The sequence below is a fragment of the Embiotoca jacksoni genome, unplaced genomic scaffold, assembly GCF_022577435.1.
Source record: "Embiotoca jacksoni isolate LCO1_2020_lvr unplaced genomic scaffold, fEmbJac1.0.p SCAF_6, whole genome shotgun sequence".
Lineage (NCBI taxonomy): Eukaryota > Metazoa > Chordata > Actinopteri > Embiotocidae > Embiotoca > Embiotoca jacksoni.
Genome location: NW_027185414.1, coordinates 14,952,489 through 14,978,276, shown reverse-complemented (window position 1 = coordinate 14,978,276; position 25,788 = coordinate 14,952,489). Strand labels below are relative to the sequence as shown.

Below are 25,788 nucleotides of genomic sequence, written 5' to 3'. Positions count from 1 at the left end.
GTGGAGAGGTGTAATTCATTGAAAAGGCACGGGAAGGAGACAAAGCCTTTGTCTCCAATACATATTTTGTTCAATATTGTCACTCATCAGAGGCCAAGTTTGTATCTCTGACAACAATTCTGGAGATTTTTCTCTTTCTTTGTGCTCATCTCTCCACCATTTTCTTTTCTGTTTCGTTCCCTCTTCTCTCCTTGTTTTTTTTATATTTCCCAGGAGTCCACTGTTTTCTCCACTGGGACAGCTACAGCGTTTTTTACGAATGACTGCGGTGGACAGACAGTGGCACTGAATGAAATGGCCCCTGCACCTAATTGTATTCCCACCTGGGGAAGGCAGACAAGGGCGGAGGCTTCAAGAGCACAGCAATGAGGATTTATGGCAGATGGGGAGACGGCAAAATAAAACACCAAAAGGGATGGCTCTTAAATCTCATTCCCAGCGCAATATTCATTGTAGTTGCAATCGGGTGTGCTGATAGAGCATTGAAAAAACGACCGCTGTGTTCAAATTATGGCTGTACTCTCTACTAATATTTAACATCATTAGAAAATCATTAGAAAACCATCATAAAACCTGAGATTATGACCAGAGCATTAAACACAATGATTATTCAGTGTGTTCCTGCTCCGCTTTGCCTTGGAAATGAGATTTGCACTGCTGCGGCTATGTAGGGGAAAAGTATGAATATTTTTCATAATTACTGTAACATTTGAAAAACACTGGCTTGCAAGAATTACTATACTATTATGAAGTTGTGTTTGTCTGCCCAAAAGCTAAGTTTTCAATGAGCCTTTGCATGGGATATCATTAATGCATTTTCATGGGGCCATCAGTAGGAATAATGCCAATATTTTATTAAACCCTACAAAGCTTTACCAGTTATATGGGTAGCAGAGGCACGCTAATTCAAAGCATACACAAAAGAGGCAAAGACAATTTTCTTTTTTTTTGTTTTTCATTTTTGGCTGCAACATAACCACAAAGATCAGACTGCAATTTCAAAGGTGGTGGAACATGAGAGGGATAGCAACTGCTTCGGTGTGGTGAAGTTTCAAAGCATGAAATAAATTTCAGTAATGGATATCAGCTTTTTAAGGAATACATCTGAAAAAAAGAAAGAAATCAAGCAAATCTGATTTTAGTACTGAAAATAAGAGTGTATATATCTTGTACTGTACACTGATGTACTTCTCTACTTACAGAAAAGGAGGGCCGATAGTGTCAGAGTTGAGTCTTTACTTTTTGGGATTTCTCGGCAGCCCCATTATCAATAGCAGCCATCAGCACAAAGATAAAAGATCCTAATGGAGCTGGCCCTAGTGGAGATGAAAGGTGCAGAGATGGCACACTGTTATGAATCTCTAATGCAGCCCATGTTTCGAAGGTAATGACTGACTCTTAGGCCTCCTTCACAGGCTTCCCTGCTTAGGGCCCGGGCGATAAAGGTCTCCTATTCTTTGTCACTGACCAGTAAGATAGAAACCCCATGGCCAGTGCTCTCATTGCACAGGTAACAATCCTGAGAAGGAACACAGGTTTTTTTTTGTGTGGAATAAAGCACATCTGTGTCTAATCTGATTTAGTCAATGGATTGACATAATCAGTTCAGTAGCCAGGTTGAAAATAATCTTCCTTGTCATCACTAAATTTGACTTATGGTCTGTTGCTACTCCTCAAAAAGAGGTAGCCACTGTGATAGCAATGGGAAGTGGCAGATAGCATAATTTTGGTTTATGGGTAAAATAAACACCTCACTTGAATTACACGGTGAAGATGGTGAATCGTTCTAATATTATGAGAAGCTGAAATACGCTTGTTTTACAGTAGGTGAAGACTGAACAACATACTCTTTTGGGGTCAGGATGAGCAGGAGGCTAATGTAAGAGCAATTCCATGTCAAGCTTTTCAGAGTAATTGAACTGACACTTATGAGAACCAATGTTCTTTTAAATGCATTACTTGGCAGATATTCGGGCTTTTGTCCCTTAAACTTTGCCAGCAAAAAATCATGCCCTCTGAACAACAGGGAGAGGTGAAAATACAGTGAAAGAAGTCTTTTCTCCAGTCCCTTTCACAGAACCTAATGGATTGTGAGCACTTAATGCATTAATCAATCAATATCTCTCACTGTACATCAACAACGCGACCAAGTTATGAATGACCTTTGCAACAAAAAAGGACACTTAAATGCACACAAGATTGCTCCTAGGTTAGTAACTTGGGCCCCACTTTTAACATGCATGATTACACCTTCACAAGGCAATGGGCCGTTAACGGTGCACTAAATATACTGAGGTTAGTTGGTACACAATTTGCACATGAATTTGCTGGAGGTCGGGAAAACCTAGGTTCTTCCATAGAAAGGCCTCACTTATTCACCTGCCCAACTGTTGTTGATTATAGCACACCCGACAATATTCTATATAGGTTTACATTCACGTTCCACATCATATCAAGGCCATTAATGTGTTTTTACCCATTACATTATAATCCACTATGGAGCAGGCTCGGCCACCAAGCAACATATGAATTGCTTTGGCTTGCTCTGGGAAGACATCATGAAAGATAAGTGCTCTTCTTTGTAGTATGGCTCAAACACTAATTTAAAGATGGTCCCTATCTTTAGATAAAAGAATATGAAAAAAACAAAACTCTCAGTCGAGAGGAATTGTTGTAAGTACTGGCTTATACTCCAGTGGTTGCCCACTGAAAGTCATTTTCAATATCCACTTTAGGTTTATTGAACAATGTTCATCAGACGTGCAGCTGTTGTGTATGGGCTGGAAAGTGATACGTGACCAAGAAAATAACTTAAAAGAGCTAATTGTTCCATTATTTTTTTGTTTGAAAATAAATGTAGTTTTGTGACTACAAATCATTCATCAATAATTTGATTCTTTTAAACTAATAACAGAAAAATCCTTATAAAAAAAAAAATAAAAAAAAATAAAAAAAAATCTCCCAGGGGAAAAGTAGATGACACAAATCAGAAAAAAAAAATTGCTTTACTTCACTATCTTTATCTTCTGACAGTGCGCATAGGAAAGCGAGACAGAACAATTTGAGGATGGTGATGGTAGGTGATGGTGGAGAAAGAGGGCAACGCTGAGGTGGTCATGAGAAGGGGGCGGGTTTCTGAGTCCCTTCCTGAGTTGTGGTGGAGCACGGAAGGGAAACGTGGAGACAGAGTGGAACGGACAGCAGCTGACTGCAGAGAGTCAGAGAAAAGAAGAGACCAGAACAAGAGCACAAACTAATGCTATTGTGGTCAGTGCACAATGGCCTTGAAAAGTGACTGCAGAAGGCCCTTAAACAAAGAAGGCATTGCCATTCGCTTTCCCCCAACCAATTAGATTCCTTTACCCAGTTTAACGTGAGAAAAAAACAGCCCATTTTTCCTACTTCTGGCTGCCATACCGGCCCCTGTGCCACCTTAAGTCGAGTAAGCCTCAGAATGTGGGCCTGTTTGTTAGACTGACAACAACCTGTGACATAGATTCAAACACATCCACTGTGTTCTCCCTTCTACATCTCACACACAAATATGTGCCCCATCTCAGCTTTCCCAAGTGCTTGAAATATTCCACATATACATGAGAGGGACTCATTTCCAAAGAAACCCCACTCACCAGGCATTGCTGCGGTTAATCATTTTTAAGGTTTTTCACACATTTTAACTGAAAAATACCTGGATTTTTTTTTTTAAAGAACAGATCTTCAATCATATTTTACGTCCCAATGCAACCTAAAGCTGATGCGTTTCCTGCAGCAAGAAGACACTGTTCTCATCAGATTACAGTAAACGTGGTCCTCTTGAGACAATCACAGCTCAGCATATGCGTCTGGTAATAAAACATCAAGAGAAAAATGGGGTAAAAATACAAATGAGCTGATGATGATGTGGTTCTCAGAGCCATTTCAGTTACAGTACAGTCTTTGCACTGCAAATAGTACTGTAATTTCATACAAGTATTTGTATTCATGACATGTCTTTTTCTTTTCATGCTTTTGTTTTATTCTATATATACACTGATAAATTATCAAAGGGAACAATGACTAAAAAAATATTGAGCACAGCATACTTATGCTTTAATAATTGTCCATCGTGAAGAGTGTTAAACCACACTAGGCTAAATAAGATATATGAGGTCATTTTTTTAATGACACGAAACAACAGCTGCCACAGTATTATTGATCTGTACATTTGTAAATCCATAAAATATCCACCCCATCATTGCCTAAAACTAATGGCTGTTTAAAATGGTCAGGGTTTGGCACAATGCAATTATCAAACACATTTATGTTACACAAAATTAATATGTAAGGAACATTTTACACTTTCCTCACAGATATGGGTAATGATTTTAGTTGCTACTTATAAGAGAAGTGATTCATCAATGACTCCTAATTACCATAAGGAAAAAGTATCAATAGTGAAGCTCATGTTCTTAATATGGTTGTTGCTCTATCTAAAGATTTTAAATTACACACCCGAGTACTTCTGGACAAAGAACAATATAATACAATCAAACTAAGTATCAAAGTGCACATATACTGTACAGTATATGGAAATATTACAACTTAATAACACAAATGATCCTTCTGAAAAAAGAAACGAACATCTTTTATAGCAGCACTTGGTTTAACATAACATACTGTATCAATGCAAAAAATACAAAAAAATAAAAAGATTTAGAATTGCACGTCCTCCCCTCTATGGTCAACTCCACTTCACATCTGAATTAACTTGAGATGTCCTTCCTGAGCAAGTAGCATGAAAATGTACCTTTGCTCATTTTGTAAACAATGGATCATTTATCTTAATGCTTCAAGTGACGGCAATGTGTAGAGAAATTCAGGAAAAAGATACATTCTTCTTAAAACAGTTACCATTCACTTACCAAGTAAAGAAAAAATACAATTTCAGTTTCTCCTGCACTTTACTGATTTCAGTGTTAATAAAATAAATACTGTGAAGTCTGTCAATCAGAGAAAGAAGTGTACAAACTTAAATTTCTTTGTCTGTGCCATTGGATGCATGTTCTGCCAAAAACAGGCAGTTCAACAGGGAGTAAAGTACTTAATATTGTGATCGCAATAAAAATCTAGCTGCAATGAAACAGTTTATCCCTCTCAGTAGTCATGGTGGAACCTTATCTCATTAGTGTGCATTTACAATTTAAATTCCTGGCTTCTTGTTCACATTCCCTTACCTAACTATCATCCATCACGATGCTCATCCAGGCTCCTTCGCACCAAATGGACAGCGGGAAGAACATATCTCCAGCCAACTAATAAAACAACAGCGACAGAGCAGCATTGCCAGCCAGACAAAGAGATACTGTGAGGGATGGGCCATCCGTTGGACCAGGACGAACACCATAAATTTCACTGAGTAAAACAAAAACTATTTTGTCCAGGATTGTCATTGAGCAAGCGAACACATCTGGTTAAACAGATTGGGGCTGTGAGCACAACTCTGTCAAAATTGACACATCTTTTCTCCCACAAACATTGCCTTCACAGAATAATTACTGTCTAGTCAGTTGCCACCAGCCAAACAGACAATGTTGCGTATGTGCTCTACTAATCAGCCACATTGTTCTTCACAACACTTATCCCCAGAGAACCACTGTCTTACAATGCGTTATAGGAAAAATTACCTTACAGCAGGCAGCCACACGCCCTGGACCTGAAGGTGCTCTGTAATCAATAGCATCTTATGAGGGCATCACTTGTGGTATCACACTTGAAGTGGTGTGAGGATTTCTGTTTGCTGTATATGCACAGCTATTGGGGAAGTGGGGCAATATTTGTGGAAACAAGATAAATCCAGAACAATTCCCAATATCCATCTGTGGAAAGTTCCCTACAATGTCACACACACACACACACACACACACACACACACACACACACACACACACACACACACACACACACACACCATCACCAACATACAGTAGAGCCTTCCTCCCACTCATATTATGCTTTTGTGTTTTTCACCAAACTCATCCATTTCTCTTCATCCACCCTCCTCTCACCCTCCTCAGGTGGTGTGTAGTGTACTGTCAAGCACAGCGTGAATCAATGACTGGTGCTCACGCCCACAGGTAAAGGTTAGAGAGGTCCACTATTGAATTATTTCTGCACTTCTCTCATTGCTGCCATCTGCCAGGCTGCTTTTAGTTGATGTGGTTGAGGCACTGGAGGGGACTCTTTTTGCTAATGCACTCAAAACATGAATGCATGTGTGTGTTTTGTGTGTATCCTGCATGAGTCTGTCTGATTTTTTTTTTTCCCCGATAAGGATGTTTTCTTCAAATGTAACAAACCTAAAATTTATTTTCATCACATACACACGTGTACTTACACGAGCACACTTACACACATTCTGTTCACTACTCATGCTTATCTATCAGACAGCGGATAATGAATCACAACATCTGTGCTTTCAGCCAGTCTTTGTTTCATCTGCCTTTATTCTAATGGAGCCTACGGAGTGTGAGGGCAACATGCTGTTGGATAGGGCATCCTTCACTCTCTGGTTATATTTTGCTGTCAGCAAGGCTGATCGTCTCTGCTGGACCCAGGGTGAACTCATCCATAGCACAGATCATGCCCTTTGATCCACCAGCTCTCTCTGGGGGGCACAAACAGCCTTATTAAAAATGGCTAAATAAAACTTTCCTAGCCTCGACTCGATAGTTCCCAAACTTCAGCCCTGCTTCTTCTCTAATGCTGCCTATGGTCAAATTGAGCTGCCCAATTCTGACAGCAAGCAGCACTGTTCACCCAATATCAAAACATAGAAACAAATGAAGCAATGTAAGCGCTTAACAATTTATTGGTTCTAGTTCCTGGACTACCTGGCATACACTTGCACTACAATCAATATCACAGATGAAAACATGCTGGATGTAAGATGATAATGTGAGCCTTAGGGGAAAGTTTAAGTAAGGAGTGTGCAGGAAAATTATATATAAAAAAAAAAGAAATATTACAACCACTGCATATTATCCGTAAAGAAAAGCCAAACACTTACCCGTGTTTACTGTACTGTAAGCATAGGCAAGTTATTTTACCGCCATTTATACTGTAGAAAATGTGCTGGCTATAATATATACCCAAGTGGGCTTGAAGATGAAGGACAGACAAATGCCATTTCATAATTATGATCACAGTAAAGTGTACATATAGAGATATAATTTCAAAGTAAATGTTGAGGGAAAACCCTGCTTACTATTCTATAATAAGAAAGCCACTTCACATTCACCTCTGGGGGATCTAAAAATAATATCTAATATTGAATAAAATAATAATAATAAAATAATTATATTATATAAACAATATATACTATATCAAACATACTCGTATTAATCAAGTCTTTAAAGAGTAGAAATGTGTTTCTCCTTCATCTCACCTGTGGCAGTGACATGACTGCTGCTATAATTAAACCCATCACAACCATCGCGTCTTTGGCACCTAATCTATTCCCTCCTCCTCTGTCTGTGTCTGTCTGCAACCACAGACTTCCCGCCCTCAGCCCTGACTGACAGACCCTGTGGAGGCTGTGGTCACTCTGTGTGAGTGACATGAGGGGCAGCAGGGCTACTGCATTACGTCCTTGCCCTCCCTGTGAGCTCCTCCTCATCCTGCAATCCAGCACCTCACACCACCGATCGCCACCTCTGCTCCAATATCCAGAAGCAAAGCCTCTAGGCCTGAAAATAGAACTCATTAACACGTTTAGTAAGTACAAATGAGATGACTGTCTCCTGATGGACTGTCTATCTTTTGGATCAGCTTTCAAGGAGAGTGTGCGGTAATGACAAGAGAGAGGGAAACCAATATTATAATGTGCTGCCAGCCTCCTCTGAAAATGGGCTTGATGACAGGGAGAGCCTCTTGCACCAACACTCGGCGTGAGGTTCAGAGTGGACACCTATGTGTGTGCTCATTTATCGGTATGCAAGTTAACAAAATAAAATTTGGTACATTCTTACACCCACATGACACAACTGACAGTGAAATCACACACAGGGCGTAAAACATACGGAGCGCAGACAAGGTGAACTCAGCATGTGCAAATCTCCTCACGTACAACTACTGCATTAACGGATTCATGTTGTATTTTTGAGAGGCTAGACTCAACTTGTCCTCATTGAATTTATTACTTTTCTTTACATAAACACTCATCCTTAACATTTGTGCTGTCTATGCTCTCCTCCAAGCCAAATGTATTGGACAGGGTGGCACACCAGGAGTCAGACTTTGCCCGCCTGAGGGCAAAGCAAACCAAGTGTTTGCGGAATGAAGGTTTGCTCAGGAGTGGTAGTAAAAATCTGGACACCAGTCACTTTTATTCACAGCCTACCCCAGAATAAAGTGGTTGCTATTATAGGATGAGCCAGGAGAGGACTTCATACCAAGCCAGTGTAGCAGGGGGCACAGGGAAAGAAAAGACTTGCTTGTGTTAGTTTGAGCAGCAGGGTCATATGAATGCTGAAACACAACTGGAAAATCTATAAAGCCATCATTTTGGCTTTTTAATAAACGTCTAGTCTTTTGTAATATTTTCAAAATGAAAAGTAATGTATTTATGAATTTCCTGGCACGTTCCGCAGACAGCAAACAATTTCCTATGCTGCCTAGATGCCCTTCGGACAGGGATTAGAAGGCAGGCGACTGACAGAGGCCTGACTGAGCTGCAGGCCCTCTGGGGCCCTGCTCATCCAGGCCTGCACAGTCCTCATCCTCATATCCACTCTGCATCACCAGGGCAATAACAGCCTTTATTAAAAGCGCATTGCAGCAGTGTCTGTCTATACAACTTACTTTCAGATTGGCCATAATGTGGCATGTAGAAAGGGTCTGGTGGTTAGGGGCTACAATATCCTGTTTCTGGAAAGGTTTACTTTGCATTTTCACAAGCATGAATAAGGAAGGACATTCCAGAAATGGCTACCGTCTGTTTCGCTCATGCCTTTGGGGAGCAAAAGCTCAGACTAAGGCCCTTGCATGCCATCAGAGCGTGGCCTGGCTCACCTCTGATATTACCTGGTTTTAACAGCTGTAGCTTAGCCACTGGACATGCAACAGTCATAGGATGGTAGCAGGGAAGAGAAATGCTCTGTTAATATATTGCAAAAAAGCAAAGCAGAGCATCAATATATTAGACATGTGGTTTAATAATTTGGACAAATTGGATGTCGTCACATATTATGTGCCAACATTAAATCTCAAAGTGAGCCGCAGGGTGTTGTGCAAACCTTAAATATGAGGGAAGTTTGCTTTGTTTGCTTTATTAGTGCATTTTTCAATGTCACAGTGTATTTTCCGGTATTTTTTTTTTTTGTGTGTCTCAAGAATTATGCATGAGGCAGAGAGGGAGGCATGTTGGGAGGGAAGAGAAATGCCTCTGTTGTCAGGACAGGCCTTGCTATTAGGTGTGTGACCCTGAAAGTGCACCCCTTTTAGCGAAACAAGCAATGGATCTCATATTGGATACCACTATTATGCAGTAATTTGTATGCATCCTTTCGTCTCATTTCCATTTAATAATGCACACGGCTCCCCTGCCCAGTTTCTCAAACTGGTCATTAAAAGTAACGCTGATCTAAACGGGAGGCTTAAGTTCCACTTACAAGCAGTCACAGAGTGGTAGATGAAACAGCAGCATGAGTGAAAGTAAGCTAACCGTTCCCCAAACCAGCCTTCGCCCTTGAATACCCAGGCCTCTATGTCCACACAGGCGAGAGACAATGACTGGTGGCTGCCCAGGTGGCCCCAGCCCCAGCCTTCTCCTTCCCAGCCTCCTAGGCTCACAGACAGGGATTTCCTCCTGCGATGAGAGCCAAGCCGTCACAGCCCAGCGATCAAGGGCCTGCCATCTGTGACTGAGGCAGATTTACAGCAGGAGCTAATCCACACTGTCAGCCACGTTTGTTCTCCAGCTCTGCCTCTGCACATACATAAACTCACACAGATCCACCACCACTGAAAAATACTAATATTTTCCCCTTACAGAATGCTCGCTTCTGCATCTCTCTCTTTTCTCCTTGTCCTGCTAATATACACACACACACGCACACGCACACACACACAAAGCAAACATCTCTTGCAGAAGGGAATTCACCCTTCAGTGCAATTTAACTTTGCCCTTTTTAAAAGGCATGATCTCATTCTGTTCTATGCTCAAAAAATAACTTTACTCGATTAAATGTTAAGAAATGAGAAACCTCAATGTGTCATTAGTTATATGCCCTGGTGAACATCATTCATAGGAAATAGGGTCATCATATGCTCAAGTGTCACACTAGCGCTCACACGCAAACTCCCAAAACCCAGTTCCCCCACCTTATCCGGCATCCATTTCTTACTATTTTACCTTTTTACCTTCCTCTTTTAGACATACAACCTGATGCTTTACACTCACCTATATATTTTGTTCTCATGCTGTCAAACCAACTGTCCTCACAAGTGAAGACTTTCTAAGAGTTTTAAACATTTAAACAACTGTCCCAAAACATGTCTCCTCTATTTCTTGTGTTTATCTGCCACAGTAATGAGCTACTATTCTTAAAGCGAGAAGCTACCACTGGTGCATTGGTTCAAGTCAGTGCTGAGCTTTGTTCCGTGATCTGTGCACACAGGGCAGCTGTGTGAGACTGGGGTCCCTCTGAGACCTCCTTTGTTTCCCCATAGATAAAGGGTTAAAGAAGACAAATGGAGGTGGGGCCACAGAGCAACATGCCTAAGCAGCACATTTATAGTGTGAGTAAGAATTAAAACAATGCAGGCCTTTTATCCCTGTGTTAGTCTAATTAAAAATAAACTTAATTTTGCAGCCCTCGCTCTCCTCGGACATCCAGCACAGAGGAGATTTGTGGTACCAAATCCCTGCAGTCCGTGTTTGCCGCATCCTCACAAGGAACATTTATATGCAAAGTTGTAAAACAAACCAGATGATGCGTGAGCCAGCCCAAATGTATTCCACTGCTGTCATAGCGACTTAGCACTACATGTAAAGATCACGACTCAAAAATCATTATTTTTGGGGGATTTTTAAAGTAAAAATTATGTCACGCCACCATTTCATACCACCTCTGTATAATGTTAACATGTGTTTGATAAGAGTTGCAAGCTTCTTTTTTTTTTTTTTTGGGCAGGGGGCAGATTTCATATGTTTTGGGCAAAATCCCAGGCAGGCTACAATCCCAGGCACCTAAACCAGAGTAGAAACACTCGCAGGATCACAGAACAGCAGCGTGCGAGGGAATTACTTTCGAGGTGACCCAGAAATCCAGGAGCAACTTTGTTTGAACAAACCAGGGAATGTTCCACCACTTTAGCAACTATGCCTTAACCACGAAAAAAAAAAGAGCCCTGTGCCACAGAAGAGCTAGAGAAGAGGAAATTAAATATTACACTGGGAGGGAATGGGTGAGCCCCAGCTGAGGGGTGGGGTTATGATGTGGAGACGCTCAGCTGATGCTTTTGGGGCGTTAAATGGTAGTGAGTGAGGGGTGTGGAGTCAGCAATTTTAGAGTTAATGATTGTATGACCATTATATTGTGCTAATTTGATCAAGATGCTCAGTCAACATTTTTACACTATTTCATTTAACAGAAAACAAATGGAGGGGTTGTTGAAAACAATGACTAAGGGTCATAATCCCTTATCTTGTTTTTGTATTGTTTTTTGTCTTGTAAAGGAGACAGGAAGGCAGTCCCAGAATCATAAGGAAAACAAGAAAAGACATTAATGTCAATCCCAATAATCAAGCATCATCATCATCATCAAAATACGAAATGAGACTTTAAAGACATTCAATTTAAAGTGCAGTGGAGCGGTCTATTTAAGTGAGGGTTACTGTAATTTGATTTGAAGTTCTGCAAAGTAGTCACTGCTGTTGAGAGCGTGTGTGTGTGTGTGTGTGTGTGTGTGTGTGTGTGTGTGTGTGTGTGTGTGTGTGTGTGTGTGTGTGTGTGTGTGTGTGTGTGTGTGTGTGTGTTTGAAATGATACTGCCCACACACAATACTACTACAGCGACACGTTGCCTGACCTAAGGCCCGGATTCCTCTTCCTGCCATAAACATGGCCATCTAACTCATGAAAGGTTCAAACAGAAAAAAAAAACACATTTATTTGCAAACAGCACAACAGCTCCTCATGTGTGACACAGACAGACCAAAAAAAGAAAAGAAAACACCAACCCCCATCCCTTTTAACCTAAATGGCCCTTCCTCTTGCCTTTGCATGTTCGCTTGTCCACTGTACTGTAGTCATTAACATATTTGGAGTGCAGCGAGCAGAAAGCTTAATTGTCCCTAATTGCTCAGCTAAATATGTTCTCTAATGATTTGCTTCAGATCTGTGACTGCCTTTTGCGCAATTTCCCGGCCGCTGGCTTCATTATCCCTGCCTCCTTAGAACAAAGCGTCTTCACAGGCTGGCCTTTTTTTTTTCCTCCTGCATAACACAGACAGCGAGTATGTGTGCGAGGGAAGTAATGGTTCCCTCTTGGAAGGACACACAATAGGGCCCCTTTGTGAGGGCACAGGAGTTAAAGTGATTAGAAAACCAAATCTCTACTAAGAAAGAGTGTTAATTGACCACAGCTCACTCTTCCTAATCAGTCCGTAATAAATGGGCAGTTGAGGCACTTTGTTTCAGCCATGCTACTGTTGTTGTGGCTGTGTCTGTTTTTTGGCGTTCTTGTTGTTGTTACAGCTGCTGCTGTTGTTCAGCCCCTCCTCCTCCAGCCCTAACGCTCTGTCTCAATATGTCTTTGATGGCTGAAAAGGTCAGCTCCCATTAACATGAACTTCAATTTTGACAAGGCAATTCTGCTTTGCAGGAATATTTTGTGTAAATCTTAGTTACTGCTAAAATTGCATCAAAAATACATTTGAAGAATAAAGTTATATTGTTGTCTATTTTGTCATTCAGTTCTGTCACTAAAAATCATTCTTCATGGTGTCCAAGAATAGTAATATCTGCGTTTATGTATCTGAGTTATGGCTGTGCCATGTTTGTCATCTTTTTTTTTAACAAAACCAGCAAAAAGTATAACAAGAGCGCACAAATCCACTGTAAAAATGTTTTTGATGTCATTTCTAAATGAATGTTACCCATTCGATGGGGACGTAAATGTAAAAGTGCAAAGACACTGAACAACCGTGAAAGCAGAGTTTGACAACTCAGGCATATAAAACATTTTTTAACTGAAAAAATGGATGTGTGTGTACGTGTGCATGGCATAGGAGGAGAGAAGAGGGAAAAACAAAATGTTTTTACGCGTGTTCTGACCTGTATCTGAAGAAGGGCATTTGCGAATGGTGAAGATGGAGCTGAGGTCTTCTTCGTCCTCTGGCAGGCCCTTCTGCAAGCGCTGAAGCTTCCTGAGGCTCTCACTGCGTTGGTGCTTCATGGAGCGCACATGCTGGATCAGGTTGAGCTTGGCCTTGGTCGAGTAGTTGCACAGCACACAATGGTAGTAGCAGGCATCACCCTCCACGGCGTTTTCGTGCTGCTGCAGGTGCTGTGGGAGGAGATCGAGAAAGAGAGAGAGACAGAGACAGAGAAAGAAAGGAACATAGGGAAAGAGAGAGAGGAAAAGAGAGAGAAAGAAGTTATTGTAGATGGCAGATAGCTGGCCAGGCACCACTGACTCACTTTCACTCACACAGTTGGCAAATGAACAAATCAATTCCCAATCACAGCCCTGTTGTTTAACATCCAGACCTCTTCCACTTCAGGACAACTGTTTGGACTGCACACTTGTCTGCGTGAGTGTCTGTATCAGTGGGCTAACAGGACAGGAGAGGCCTGGGAGGCACGCAAATCTCAGGGGCCCAAGGGCGGGCAGGAATCGCATCAGCCACCCTTCAGAAGCAGTGGGTCTGCAGCCTCACAGACGGAAGGAAGCATTGATCCCCTTCACTCAACAGAAGCTTCCTGTCTCTGAAAAGGAAACTCCAAACATCTGCCTGTTTCACGCATGGGATACTAAATATTGATCATGGCGAGTTAAATCCTCGCTCTCTCATAGAGAACGAGAGGCACAGCCAGCCGGTGGTGAGGCAGGAGGGCGACTGAGTGTATTCTGAGAGAAAATGGAACATTCCACAACAGGAGGACAACCTTCAGAGGACAGGAAATCAGCATCAGTATTGACCTGTCAACCCCAGCACTTCCTCCAAGACTCAACAGCATGCCAAAGTCCAGTCTTGAGTCTCACCCTCGGTAGTGCAACAACATGCGTAACACCCCGTAGTGACACCATGCCACCACAGCCTCTCGTCACACCGCCAAGCTCCAGTCTAATTACCTCCTGCATGGCTCAATCAATGATGCAAGGCCAACACAATATGGCTGGGCCTGGTGTGAGCAACAGAGTTATTGACCATTATCCTACAGCATCACACTGACTGTTGCTGCATGTTTACAATAAAATCCCCAGACTCGGTATGGCCACTTGTGTCATGCCTGTCATGCACTGCTCAAACTCTGGAGTCTCGCTGTGGATTTCTGTGGCTGCAATCGATGTCAATCACAAAAAGTTTTCCTTTAATATTCTCTGACCCTGTGTCTCCTGTGAAGCATGCTGTGAGAACAAAGAAATTACTCTGAAATGTATTGCGTGTTGTGAACTCTGTAACTATTCATACATGTATGTGAACATGTTAATCATCTTATTAAATTAATGCGCCAAGTCATCAAATCTGCCAATTATAACCAGGTAAAATGCACTGATGAAAATGATCCTGCAGTAAGCAGAAGCTAATTACTCAAATGAACAACAGTAATGAAATCTTACAGTCAAATGTAAAAGGACTACTCTGCATTTCTGACCAGCCTCTCTATCCTCTGTGTGTTCATTTACCTCAGAAAACAGGCTTTCACACTTCACAAAACTGAACCGTTTATCAGGAAGAAACTGAACGATCCTCTCCTGCACTAGATGGCCTGTTTGGCTGGCTGGAGGATGTAAAAGCAATGGAAACATTACACATTTAACCACATTACATCGAAATCAGGTGTTGACAGGCTGGTGGAAAAAAAAGTCATAACGATATTATGTCTCCCTAAAATGCTCTCGTCCCTTTCTCCTAATGTTTAATTTTCTGGCAATATTGTAATATTGCTATGGGGTTTTCTGGACTATTGTGTTTCATTCTCTTTGGTTTCATATTTCTCACTTCTACACCTAAAATGTGCATTAAGACACCGCTTCCAGGAAAAGGAATAGGACTTTTTTTTCCTCTTTGTGAGCCCCACAGCTCGGTGTAATAGAGTTATTAGGTGATTGTAAAAAGCTCTGTGTGCTCTCCTTTCTCGCCTCGTTTTAAGCCATCCATGATGTCATGAATAGGTGTTGCTGGATATTGTGGATGCCCTCCCCCTTCTCTTTCTTTTCCTCTGTGCACAAATATTGCATCAGAACTAAGGTGGGGAGAAATCTGAGAGACAGATTCAGTTATAGATGACACCAAATCAATCAAAATGCTTTTTAGTCAGAGCAGATGTCTTGAATTTAAAAAAAAAGAGCTCCCGCCGCAAATGACTCAAGGTTCCAAAAATGTACAAGAAGACAAGTTTTTTTTTTTTTTTTTTATAAATGACAGCACCTGACTGAAACTTCAAAGCTAGTCTCATGAGGTATTAAAAAAAAAAATCCTGGGAGTTTTATAGTTCCCCATAAAAAGCACAGGGTTTATATAGGAGTGAACCCGAGACTGCCTACCCCATAATCGGCCATAATTCACTATAAACCTGACTGGCCAGGAAGATGGGCTAAAACTGGCCTGCCCCGGTGCTTGTAGCTCAGTCTACAATGTCAAATGGTTACACCTGTAAACCAACATGTTCACCATCTCTGCACTGGCCATGACCCAAAGCAGTCTGGGGCATTTTAGAGTCAGTGAAAGAGGGAGAAGATCAAACCAATAAAGAGTAAGGTGGTCCGTGCTCGTTCAGTATTCTGGAGAGGACTGAGGCAAAATTGTGTAGTGCATAGGAGAACAGCAAAGCTTGGCCTGAGAACAACAACCCTATGATCATCACACACACACAAACTTTCTCTAACATTGATTCTCCCTGGATTCCTCAGGAATTATCCATGCGAGAGGCTCCAAGGATCATATCTAAAAGCACAAACACAGTTTGGACACAGTACACTCTAAGGCCAGCTCCTTCCCTGCCACACACACACACACACACACGCACACACACGCACGCACGCACACACCACACACACGCACACACACACGCACGCACGCACACACACACACGCACACACACACACACGGAATACACACTTTGAATGTGAAACATAATAATGCATGAGACAGGGCCTATGTCTGTTTCCTATGAACCTGCAATGAAGCCCCTAGTTGATAAATCACCTCCAACTGGAGTGCAGGAATTTGGCGGCTTAATGAAAAAGTCATGTTGGGCTGTGAGGAGTTGGTCTGCCTGGCTCTGGGGTTTCAAACCGCCCTATCAAGGCCCCAACAGGAGGGGAGCTGTGGAGCATAATGGGGTGGGGGGGTGGGTTGGCTGGCTGGGTCAGTGGCATGGATTCAATACCACTGAACTGTCTGGGAATTTACAGCAGTTATATAGGAGATTCAGCTGAGCAAGTACAAGTGTGCGAAGGCCTATAATGCTCCGATGTACAGGCTTTGTGCATGTGAATATATTGTACGTGTGGCCTGATTTAACAGATAAGTTCACAAAAGGCACACTAATTGGTGGTTTCTTCAAGGTCAAGGCACATTGTAGTAATATTGCAGTTTTTTAAAGGAAGAATGTAAAGAAATAAAAATAGTTGTAAGAGACATTTCGCTGAAAGGTCCAGTTCTGAGCTCTGTTTAATACTGTGGTGGTTTTCATAGTTTAAAAAATGCAATCATGGTTTTTCAAGCCTCTCTCTTCGATGGAGCACCTTGTCTCTTGCTGTGGAGGCTGAAGCAGTGCTCTGTGCTTTTTCAGGTAAAGAGGGGCAGGGGCGGTGTGGGCACCACCCCATCCTCTCTCTAACAACTCTACAGTGCACCTTGCCCTCTGAGTGGGCAATACGTGCCTGTATCAGTTTCACCACCCACCCAGAGCACTACATACATCTGCATTTCCATCCACTTAAATGCAAAGTAAAAGTGCACCTTTAACACAAAACAGTGTGCTTGCCGAAAGAGTCCAGCTAGCACAAGATGGAGGTGGGTATTACTGGAAGGGTGGAAGGGAGACAGAAAGCCGGTAATTCCAAAGAATAGCTCCCAAAGGAGCCGTATAATACAGCATGTACACGCAGCAAACACATACAAAAGTATAGACAAAAAGAACATCAGAAATGTACACACACAAACATGCACGAATACACATCGAGGCACAGGCACAAACACATACACACCGCCACATACCATTATGATCATACCCTAATTTCCACCATTAAATTTGGCAGTGCTGTTAATACAAAATTAATGCATTAAAACAGATGACTATCTGATAGCTAAATAGCTATCAATTCCAAGAGAGCTGCCAAATTCCCTCTGAGAGAGAGCTAGTGAGTATCTGCTTGGATATTGCTTTGTAATTGTCGGCCTGATTCTCAGCACTAAAAGCTCTTGTTTGTGTGTGTGCACTTGCACACGTGTACTTCATGGGGGGCTTACATGGTTTAGAAAACTGTCATTCACACCTGAAGCCATGCAATGCACTGCAATAGAGCAGATCTGAGCAGATCTATGAGAAGATTATATCCTCAAGATCACAGAAGCAGGAGTCAGGTTTTGGCTTCCTGGCTTGACAAGTGTTACAATGAGTCAAACAGCACCTTTGTTATTCAAACATGGTGAGGTCATAGCAGCAATTATAAGCAATGAGGTAACTGTATTTCACTCTGAAGGGAGACAATGTAATGTGCCTGTTGAGGTGTAAAAACGCACTGTGGCCAAAGGGAAAAGAAAAAGCCTTCCGTGGGTCATTGAGTGACAACTGTGTCATAGTACCCACATACTGTTGACACAAACCCCAAAGAGAACACTGGAAAAAAGAGTTACTCAATTGTTACCTAATTCTGACGGTTATAAATCAAAATTTAAGTTAATTTTAAAAACAGAGTGTTTTAATGATGAGGATTAAGTTTGGGGTTGGAGTCTGAAAAATGAAACTATTTCTGTGTAATGACCCACTTCTTCCCAGCAGCAGTGTATTTGTACATGTGCGGAGATTTGTTGGGAACTTGATTCTCATAAATCTGCACTTCGGGATTCCCCTGGAACGTAAGCAGTTATTTAGCAAAGCAGAGCACAGTGACTGGAGTCAGAGAGTGCTCGCAATTTGGCCAGTGATTCCCTGTCTGCCAGCAGCACAAACAACAGCTCCGACCACAGAGGCCCCACTGGGTGCCAAGTGTGGTGGCTGCTTTGAATTAGCCACTGCAAGTTGCAACATGCCTAAAAGTTAGGTTGTGGCTAAAGGGGACTGTGTACTCCAGGCCCAAACTGCGTACCTACTGCTTCCTGAACCTCATCCCCACCCTTGTCCTTTCCCTTCCTTTACTATTTAATCCCTGCCACCCCTTCACTCTATCCTATCCCTCTGTCTCAAAGCCCATAATGTGCTAAGTTGCTTCCTCTACTGCCTTGCTGCAGAAATGATCCATCACTACCAGTGAATAAAAACAGGCTGAATATTTGTCTCTGGGAGGGAAGGGGGAAACAAAACGGACCTCTGTGTCGTAAGGGAGGGCAGCAAGGTAAAGATGGATCGCTACAGGGATCCTTGGAGAGGATGACTTAACATGGGCTGGTGAAACAAAGTAGCTTGGGAGGGGTCATGGAGACACTTAAAGACAATGCAGCTACTGGTGCTCCACACCCACCACTCTTACTTACTTTAACATTAAATAAAGCAATAATTATTGAATTCCATTTGAATGAGTAAGACGCTAGAAAGTAAACAATGGGAACATAATTGCAGAGAGAAGGCAATCAATGGAGGCAGTCATTTGGGCCATGTTGATTGTGTAGGCTGCCGCATGTGCTCTGTGTGTGTAAGTGTGCACACTTTTGTGCAGCCATTGCATTTCTAAGGTGAGCCAAGGAGGGTATGTGCTGTGACAAGGAGCTGAGTAATACACTCTCCCACATGCACGCACAAAACAAGAGTTGGGTAATCCGTCCTTCAATAATGACCCAGGGCTCTAAACAATAGCTCTCAATCAGCTGATCAATGTGTCCACATAATTCATGTGCGACTCACTGTCTTTGAAAGGGGAGGAGGAGGAGGATAAGCAAGCGGGCGGTCGAGAGATCAATGCCCTGTGTGGTGATAACGAGCCTGGGCCTATGCCCACAGGAGCCCCACACTGGCGTCCAGGGTCTCTCTCATTAAGAACATTTGGATAAGCATGGCTATACATACATAATGTGCACTTCTAATCATAGCCAGATAAACACGTTTTTCCCTTTCTTAATGAGCTGGGTCCTGCTTTTGTGACACACAACAATGACTCCAAAACAGGCAGGAAATGATGTCAATCCCCAAATAAAAGAAAAAAAAGAGTAAAGCAAATTAACAGCAAGCTGTTGGCCTTCTCTTTCAGTAGCTAATTAACAGCTTAACCTCCTGGTGCTTTTATGAAAGCCATGCTGGGAGGAGCTTGCCAAAATTGCAGTACAATAAGTCTGCCTGCAGGAGGCGAGAGCAGGGTGGAGCCGTGGGGGTACCAAAACAACTGTTACAGCTACTTGATGACATGTGCACTGGCAAGGTACCATCTGGAAGCTGAATGGGGCAAATCAGGACCTGCCTTTGCTCTTCTCTACATTACCCAGAGTACTGTGTCAACATAACAACCCTCCATTTTGGACAGTGGTGACAATAATTACTTGTACGGGGCTGGGGAAGAACATTTTTTTTTTATTTTCATTTAAGCAAAACAGGAGGCGCACAGCAGGCTGAGGTGTTCAGATTTTGAGTTTCAATAGAAAGTTCATTGTATCTGTGTTTTACTGGCACTCTTATTACAATAATAATTCATGACATTAAGGAGGAAAAGAACTGTTTTTGTTGTAACAAGACTTCAGACTGTGATAGTGCTGGTAAGAAAACAGATAATAGAGAGCCAAAATATGTCTGTCTCTAAAACTGCAAAGGCAACAGTGAGATTCTCATAAGAAAGACAGAAAAAAACCTGATGAAAAAACACACCAGCTTTCAGAATCCAAAACACCAACCTAACTTCTCAATGCTCCATCCAAGACTTCAAGTGTACTTCACAAGCAAAAATGACGGCATCCAGGTGCCACTAATATGGAACTGAAAAACACTACCTGTCTTCTGGTTAAGAAATTAGGCCAACACTAAATACTGACTCAGATATAGCGTGACATAAGTCTTATACTCCTGTGCTAGTACAGCTTTCTGAAATATTTCCAGTGACAGGGCAAGTGTTGGCAATGCAAACCACAGGGATACTTGATGAAGTTAGGCTATGGACAACTGAGTTTATCAATCAAAAAGAATCCTCTTGCACATCTACACTAAGGACAATCTCAGGAATGCATGAAAGGCACTGCATAGGGTGTCTGATGAGAGCTATATACAGTACTATAGGTTTTTTAATGGAAGTGAGTGTGCATACTAAATAAGAACAAAATGACTGACTGCTTAGATGTGGACTAAGCTGTACTGTAGGTCACTGATGTGTCAGTGGGGTAAAGGCAAAGGCACTGCACACAGCTGACATGAGTCTCTAACACCTCACTGCCTCTCATTTGTCACTTGCCAGCCAGACAATGGCAGAATGGCCTTGTGGAGCAAGTCCAAATGTGAGAAGCAGAAAGCTTGTTAGATGGAGATGAAGGATGAAAAAGAGTTTGGAGAGGGCGGAGGGGAATCAGCCCCATAAGAGATGGTGAGTTGCAGAAATAGAAGGGGTTGGGGCGAGGGTGTGTGTGTGTGTGTGTGTGGGGGGGGGGGGGGGTGTTGGATTAAGATACAGGCAAACATCACTTGTAATGATTAATGCAGTCAGTGAGAAATAAATTCAAAGCAGGAACATTACCCAAACACAATTAGCTGTGGAGAACAAACACACTCCGCAGTGAATGCAGATCCACTGCCATATCATTGAGTGAGTAGCCAACAGAAATCAAGGACTCTGACAGTAAGACTGAACAAGTCTGACATGGCCATCTAGAGAGTCACTGTAACAATTATGTGTCCCCCTCTCCAACCTCCCTTCCCACTGTGACCCAGAGAAAGCCTTAAACGTTCCCACAGCAGCAAGGGTGACTAAAGGCCATGCTTACTGAACGGCAGGTGTGTCCACGATCCCCCTCCTAAGCCTATTGTCATGAGCTGATCTCCTGTTCCACCTTTTCGCTGACGTAACTGCAGAGAGGAGACACAGAATCCATCCTCCTCAGGCTTGTATTATCTAGCTTTCACCCCTGGCGTTCTCAGTTTGGTAGTTTAAATATTTCATTAACACATAATTGGTTGCAGCTTCAGGCTACGCAATAAGGCTGTGATAGCTGTAACACTGTATGTTTTCAGACTATCCTGCATCCTTTTTTATGTAAAATTCATAGAAGTGTGTTTTAGGGAGAGGATGTTTGAGATCTCAAAAGGGGAAATGTTTAGTTGTTCATGCACTCCCCTCACGAAAGCTTGCTCGAGACACCAGCTAATTAAGAACAGTGATGATGTGCTCAGCCAGTGTCAATATTTAACCCGGTCTTATGCAGCTATCTTTATTAGCAGCGCTGCACTGACAAAAGGAGCAATGTGGCCTTTGAGAGGTCCTCTTCTTAAAATGAAAATTAATGAGTGGGGTTGAGTGCAGGTGAATATACAGAGTAGGTCTATATGTGGGCTTATTTGCATGGAACGTGAAGTACCTTGTTGGAGTGAAACTGCCGTTGAGGGTTCTTCAAGCAATTCATGCACCAAACACCCACCAGCTTCACCTGTCAACTCTTCCATACCTGGCAACTGAAAAGCTGCAACTTTAATGAGTGAAACCCTGACATTTAACTTTTGGTGTAGACTATATAACAGACATAAAAAGCCTGACGTTTTAACAGGTACAAACAATACCGTTGCTTTAAAATTTTGATCATTTTGAATGTCAAGGGTCTTAAAGACAGTTACTACACACATCCTCGAAGCTTTCGTGTTCATTCTCCAATGACATGTCTTTAAACTACACTTATTTTGAATGAATAGCATATTATTAAAATGCAGACCCATAAGGACCACATCTTCCTCAGACCATTGTAGTCTTTGACCCCCCCCCCCCCCCCCCTCACAGGGAGGGAGTGCACTTGTGCTGAAAAATGTTGCTGTGTGCAGTGCAGTGCCACCCCCCACCCGCCCCCACCCCCCCTTTCCCATGAGCATAGCCAACTCTATCAGTAATACATATGGCCTCGCTAACAAAGATATCTTTACAGGGTCATTGTCGGGCCTGCTCATTAGCCAAAGGAAAAAAAAGATATCTCCACTTTCCATAAAAAATAAACAAAAGTGCTCATTGATCAGGGTGATCAATTGAGGATCAATAACCTAAACCTTCATCATTCCCAGTGCAGCATAATTGCAGTTGAGATATAGTTGTCATCACTAAAAATCAAACACAGACCAGACTAATTGGAAGAAGCCTATTGCTTTGGTCAAGCTGGCAAAAAGCTTCATAAGCCCCAGAAAGGCTTGATGATAAACGGCCATTGGAGCTTCCCAAAATAACTTCTCAAGCCATTAGCAAGTGTCATCATGGAGGTCATTGCGCTGGCTGCCCATTCGAGGACATCTAAAACAGGGCATAGCTACCACAGAGGAGCTTTGTATCCCTTTTCAGGTAACATGTGCACTTAAGTTATGAGATAACATCCTTCCCTACATTTACGGAAAACCTGATCATAGTATAAGGTTTTGGATGACTATCCTTATTAGATAATTTGTAGCTGACCTGTGTTAAGTAGTGGTCAGAAAAAAAGGAGTCATTTTCCACTGCAGTAGTTGGGCACTGTAAAGATGCTCAGAGAGTGGGTAAAGCAAGGAGGCATGGCTGATATAATAGATATTTCACAGAGTGGCATCGCAGCCCAGCTGCCCTTACTTGCTACACCATATACACTGCTAAATCGTGCAAAAAATCTCAAACTATACTTCAAAGCCTACCACTTTTCCCCTTCCTGTTTATTGATTAGATAGAGCTCTTGTTCAGTAATTGTGCAGTAAATCAAGCATGGTGAGCACTAATCTCAACCCCGAGAGGAAAGTGTTAAAGGTAAAACCTGCTGAAAAGTGCATAATTATGGTGCTGTGTTCAGCCAGGAGAGAGGATACACTCCTCCCTCTCACATTTCTCCCTCAATGCCTGCCTGCGCAACCAGAGGCAGCGGGGAGAGGGGTTGGCAGAAGAGCAACGGGAAGTGTATACAGTTTCTAACCACCTCTTGCTCCCTCCCTTACTCTTTCAATCCTTCTCCCTCTCAGTGCATTCCCATCCAAAGCGCCGGGGGCGCCATGCTTGTAAAGAAACCACAGCCTTTTGAGTGCCTCTTGTATTTACAAACGGAGGCATGTTGGAATCAAAGGCATTACCACATGACATGACACATTAAACAGTTGGCAGATTGAGAATTTATATACTGAATAGATAGTGACTGGGGTAAACAGGAATAGTGCCCTTGTTGGATCACTTTAGCTAGCTATACTTGGTATGAGAGCCAAACTTACCTAAACCAGAGTATATATAGTCAACTGCAGCGGGTCCCTCCTTTCCCTTGCTTTGCCTTCCCTCTTAGCACACAGCTCAGGCTATGCTCCAGGTGGAGACAGCTATCACTTTCCCATCAACTTCCTGTTCCTCTTGTCTCTCCACCCCCCTTTTCTCTCCATTCGCTCACTCCCAGCTGCACAACTTTTTTTTTTTTCTATGCCATTTTTGAAGTAATACAAAGCTGCATCTCTTCCCCATCTTCTGAAACACTCAACTCTGCAGTTAAGAGATATTTTTTCTCTCCCCTACCTCGTTCCCATATCCTCATCTCCCAACAGTTTCCCCATGTTGCTGTTCTGCCTAATCTCACCTCAGTTTTTATTTCACCCTCATCAGCAGGGATCTAAAAATAAATGATAAATGGAATATGATATTTTAAAGCCTTATCTCTTAGCTGTTCTTAGAGGGGAATAATAAGGTAGTTAATCCTGCAGATCCTACTCAAATTGATTAATCAGCACATGCGGACAATCAAATAAATGATTAATATTCCCTAGTCCTGTGGTCGGACATTTACCCCTGAAACCATCAGTAATAATTCAGTAACCCTTCCCAGACCACAGGCTGCAGCTAGTCAGCCTCACTCAGCATCAGCCCTCTGATGTTCAGCAGGACTTTGAACTCCCCGCACAGAAACTCAGACACACCAGGGGTGAAACAATCTGCTGTCTACTCTCTCTAAAGCCCTCCTACAATGCCTGCCTACCTGATCAGAATCACCCGCTATACAGTATACAATGTATATACAGATTTTAGGGAGGTGGATGGCAACATATAGGATAAAGTGTGGTTAATTTCCCTGCTGTTAAAGATAGCAGCATATTACTGGAGGAGGCTAAAGAAACAGATCTGGATCATCTAGTTTCCCAGTTACTTTACGGACATGCTATACATACAGATTCAAAAGTGTTCACAAATTGCTGCTATATAATATTACGGCCGCTTATCAAAATATCCACGCAGTCATACAGAAAACATTTCCTTTAAGAACGCATGCATACCTGTAATGGTGGGTTATGTAAGCACTAGGTGAAGTTTGTAAAAATGATGCCACTGAGCTGCCACAGCTAGAGAACCAGAAGTCTTCAGACACAGGCTGACGGAGAGACAGGCTGTTTAACAGCAACTCTCCCAGGCCTCACCACACTGAGCACACCCTGTCCTGCTGGTGGACAAAGGGAGGGATCTCCATTGAAAAAGGCCTTCTTTTCTATCCCATTACCCATGCTATTCCTCCTCCCACAGAGGTCAGCGAACAGCCAGCTTCATGGCGCTCTTCTGCATCTGCCAGCTATAAGAGTTATTAATCAGGCAGAGGGCTGGAGGAAGAAGAGAGCACCTCTTGCTCCCTCACATTTGGGACAGGCCAAGAATGAATGGTGGGGGTGGGTATTGGGGTAGGATGGGAGCTGTATATGATGGGGGGGAGGAGGGACGCAGGGTGGGTTGTCTGTCTCTACCAGTGCTTGAAAACGTGACATCAGGCAAAGTCTTTTATGTACCACTGCAAACATGAACTTTCTTGCTGTAAAGCACTTTGGGCTGCATTTCTTGTATGAAGGGCGCTATGCAAATAAAAGTTTATTATTATTATTATTATTATTATTAAACATACTGTATATACCCTATGTACACATACTGCCCCAGCCTAACCCTAACCCCTCCTCTTGACCTGACAAGGGGACTTGGGCTTTGTGTTGCATCTGACCAGCTGGTTGTCTGAATCAGCACATACAGCTGTCTACAGTGATGGAGGCTATGTTACCATGACCAGGACACTGTGACTCTTCCCTGCATTGCTATGTTTTAATATGGCTGCCTAGCATTACAACAGCCATTTAAAATCCATCTAAGAGGCCACTGACATCAGGGGACTTTATACTGGCCGAGATCAGGTTAAGTTTTAGCTATAACGCATACTGATGGCTTTTCACTAGTGTTTGAGAACCTTGGAGGGTAATGCTATAAGAACTCGACTCTCAAC

At 42.5% G+C, this 25,788-nt stretch overlaps 1 protein-coding gene across 4 annotated transcripts in view; it reads right to left on the bottom strand.

The window, feature by feature from the left end:
* Window positions 1-25,788, bottom strand: part of zfhx3b (zinc finger homeobox 3b) — a 207,213-nt gene that overhangs the window by 44,064 nt on the left and 137,361 nt on the right. For all 4 annotated transcript variants that reach the window (XM_069174378.1, XM_069174377.1, XM_069174379.1 and 1 more), the window contains one exon: window positions 13,316-13,547. In XM_069174378.1, the coding sequence (XP_069030479.1) occupies window positions 13,316-13,547 (232 nt within the window). The remainder of the gene's footprint in view (window positions 1-13,315; window positions 13,548-25,788) is intronic.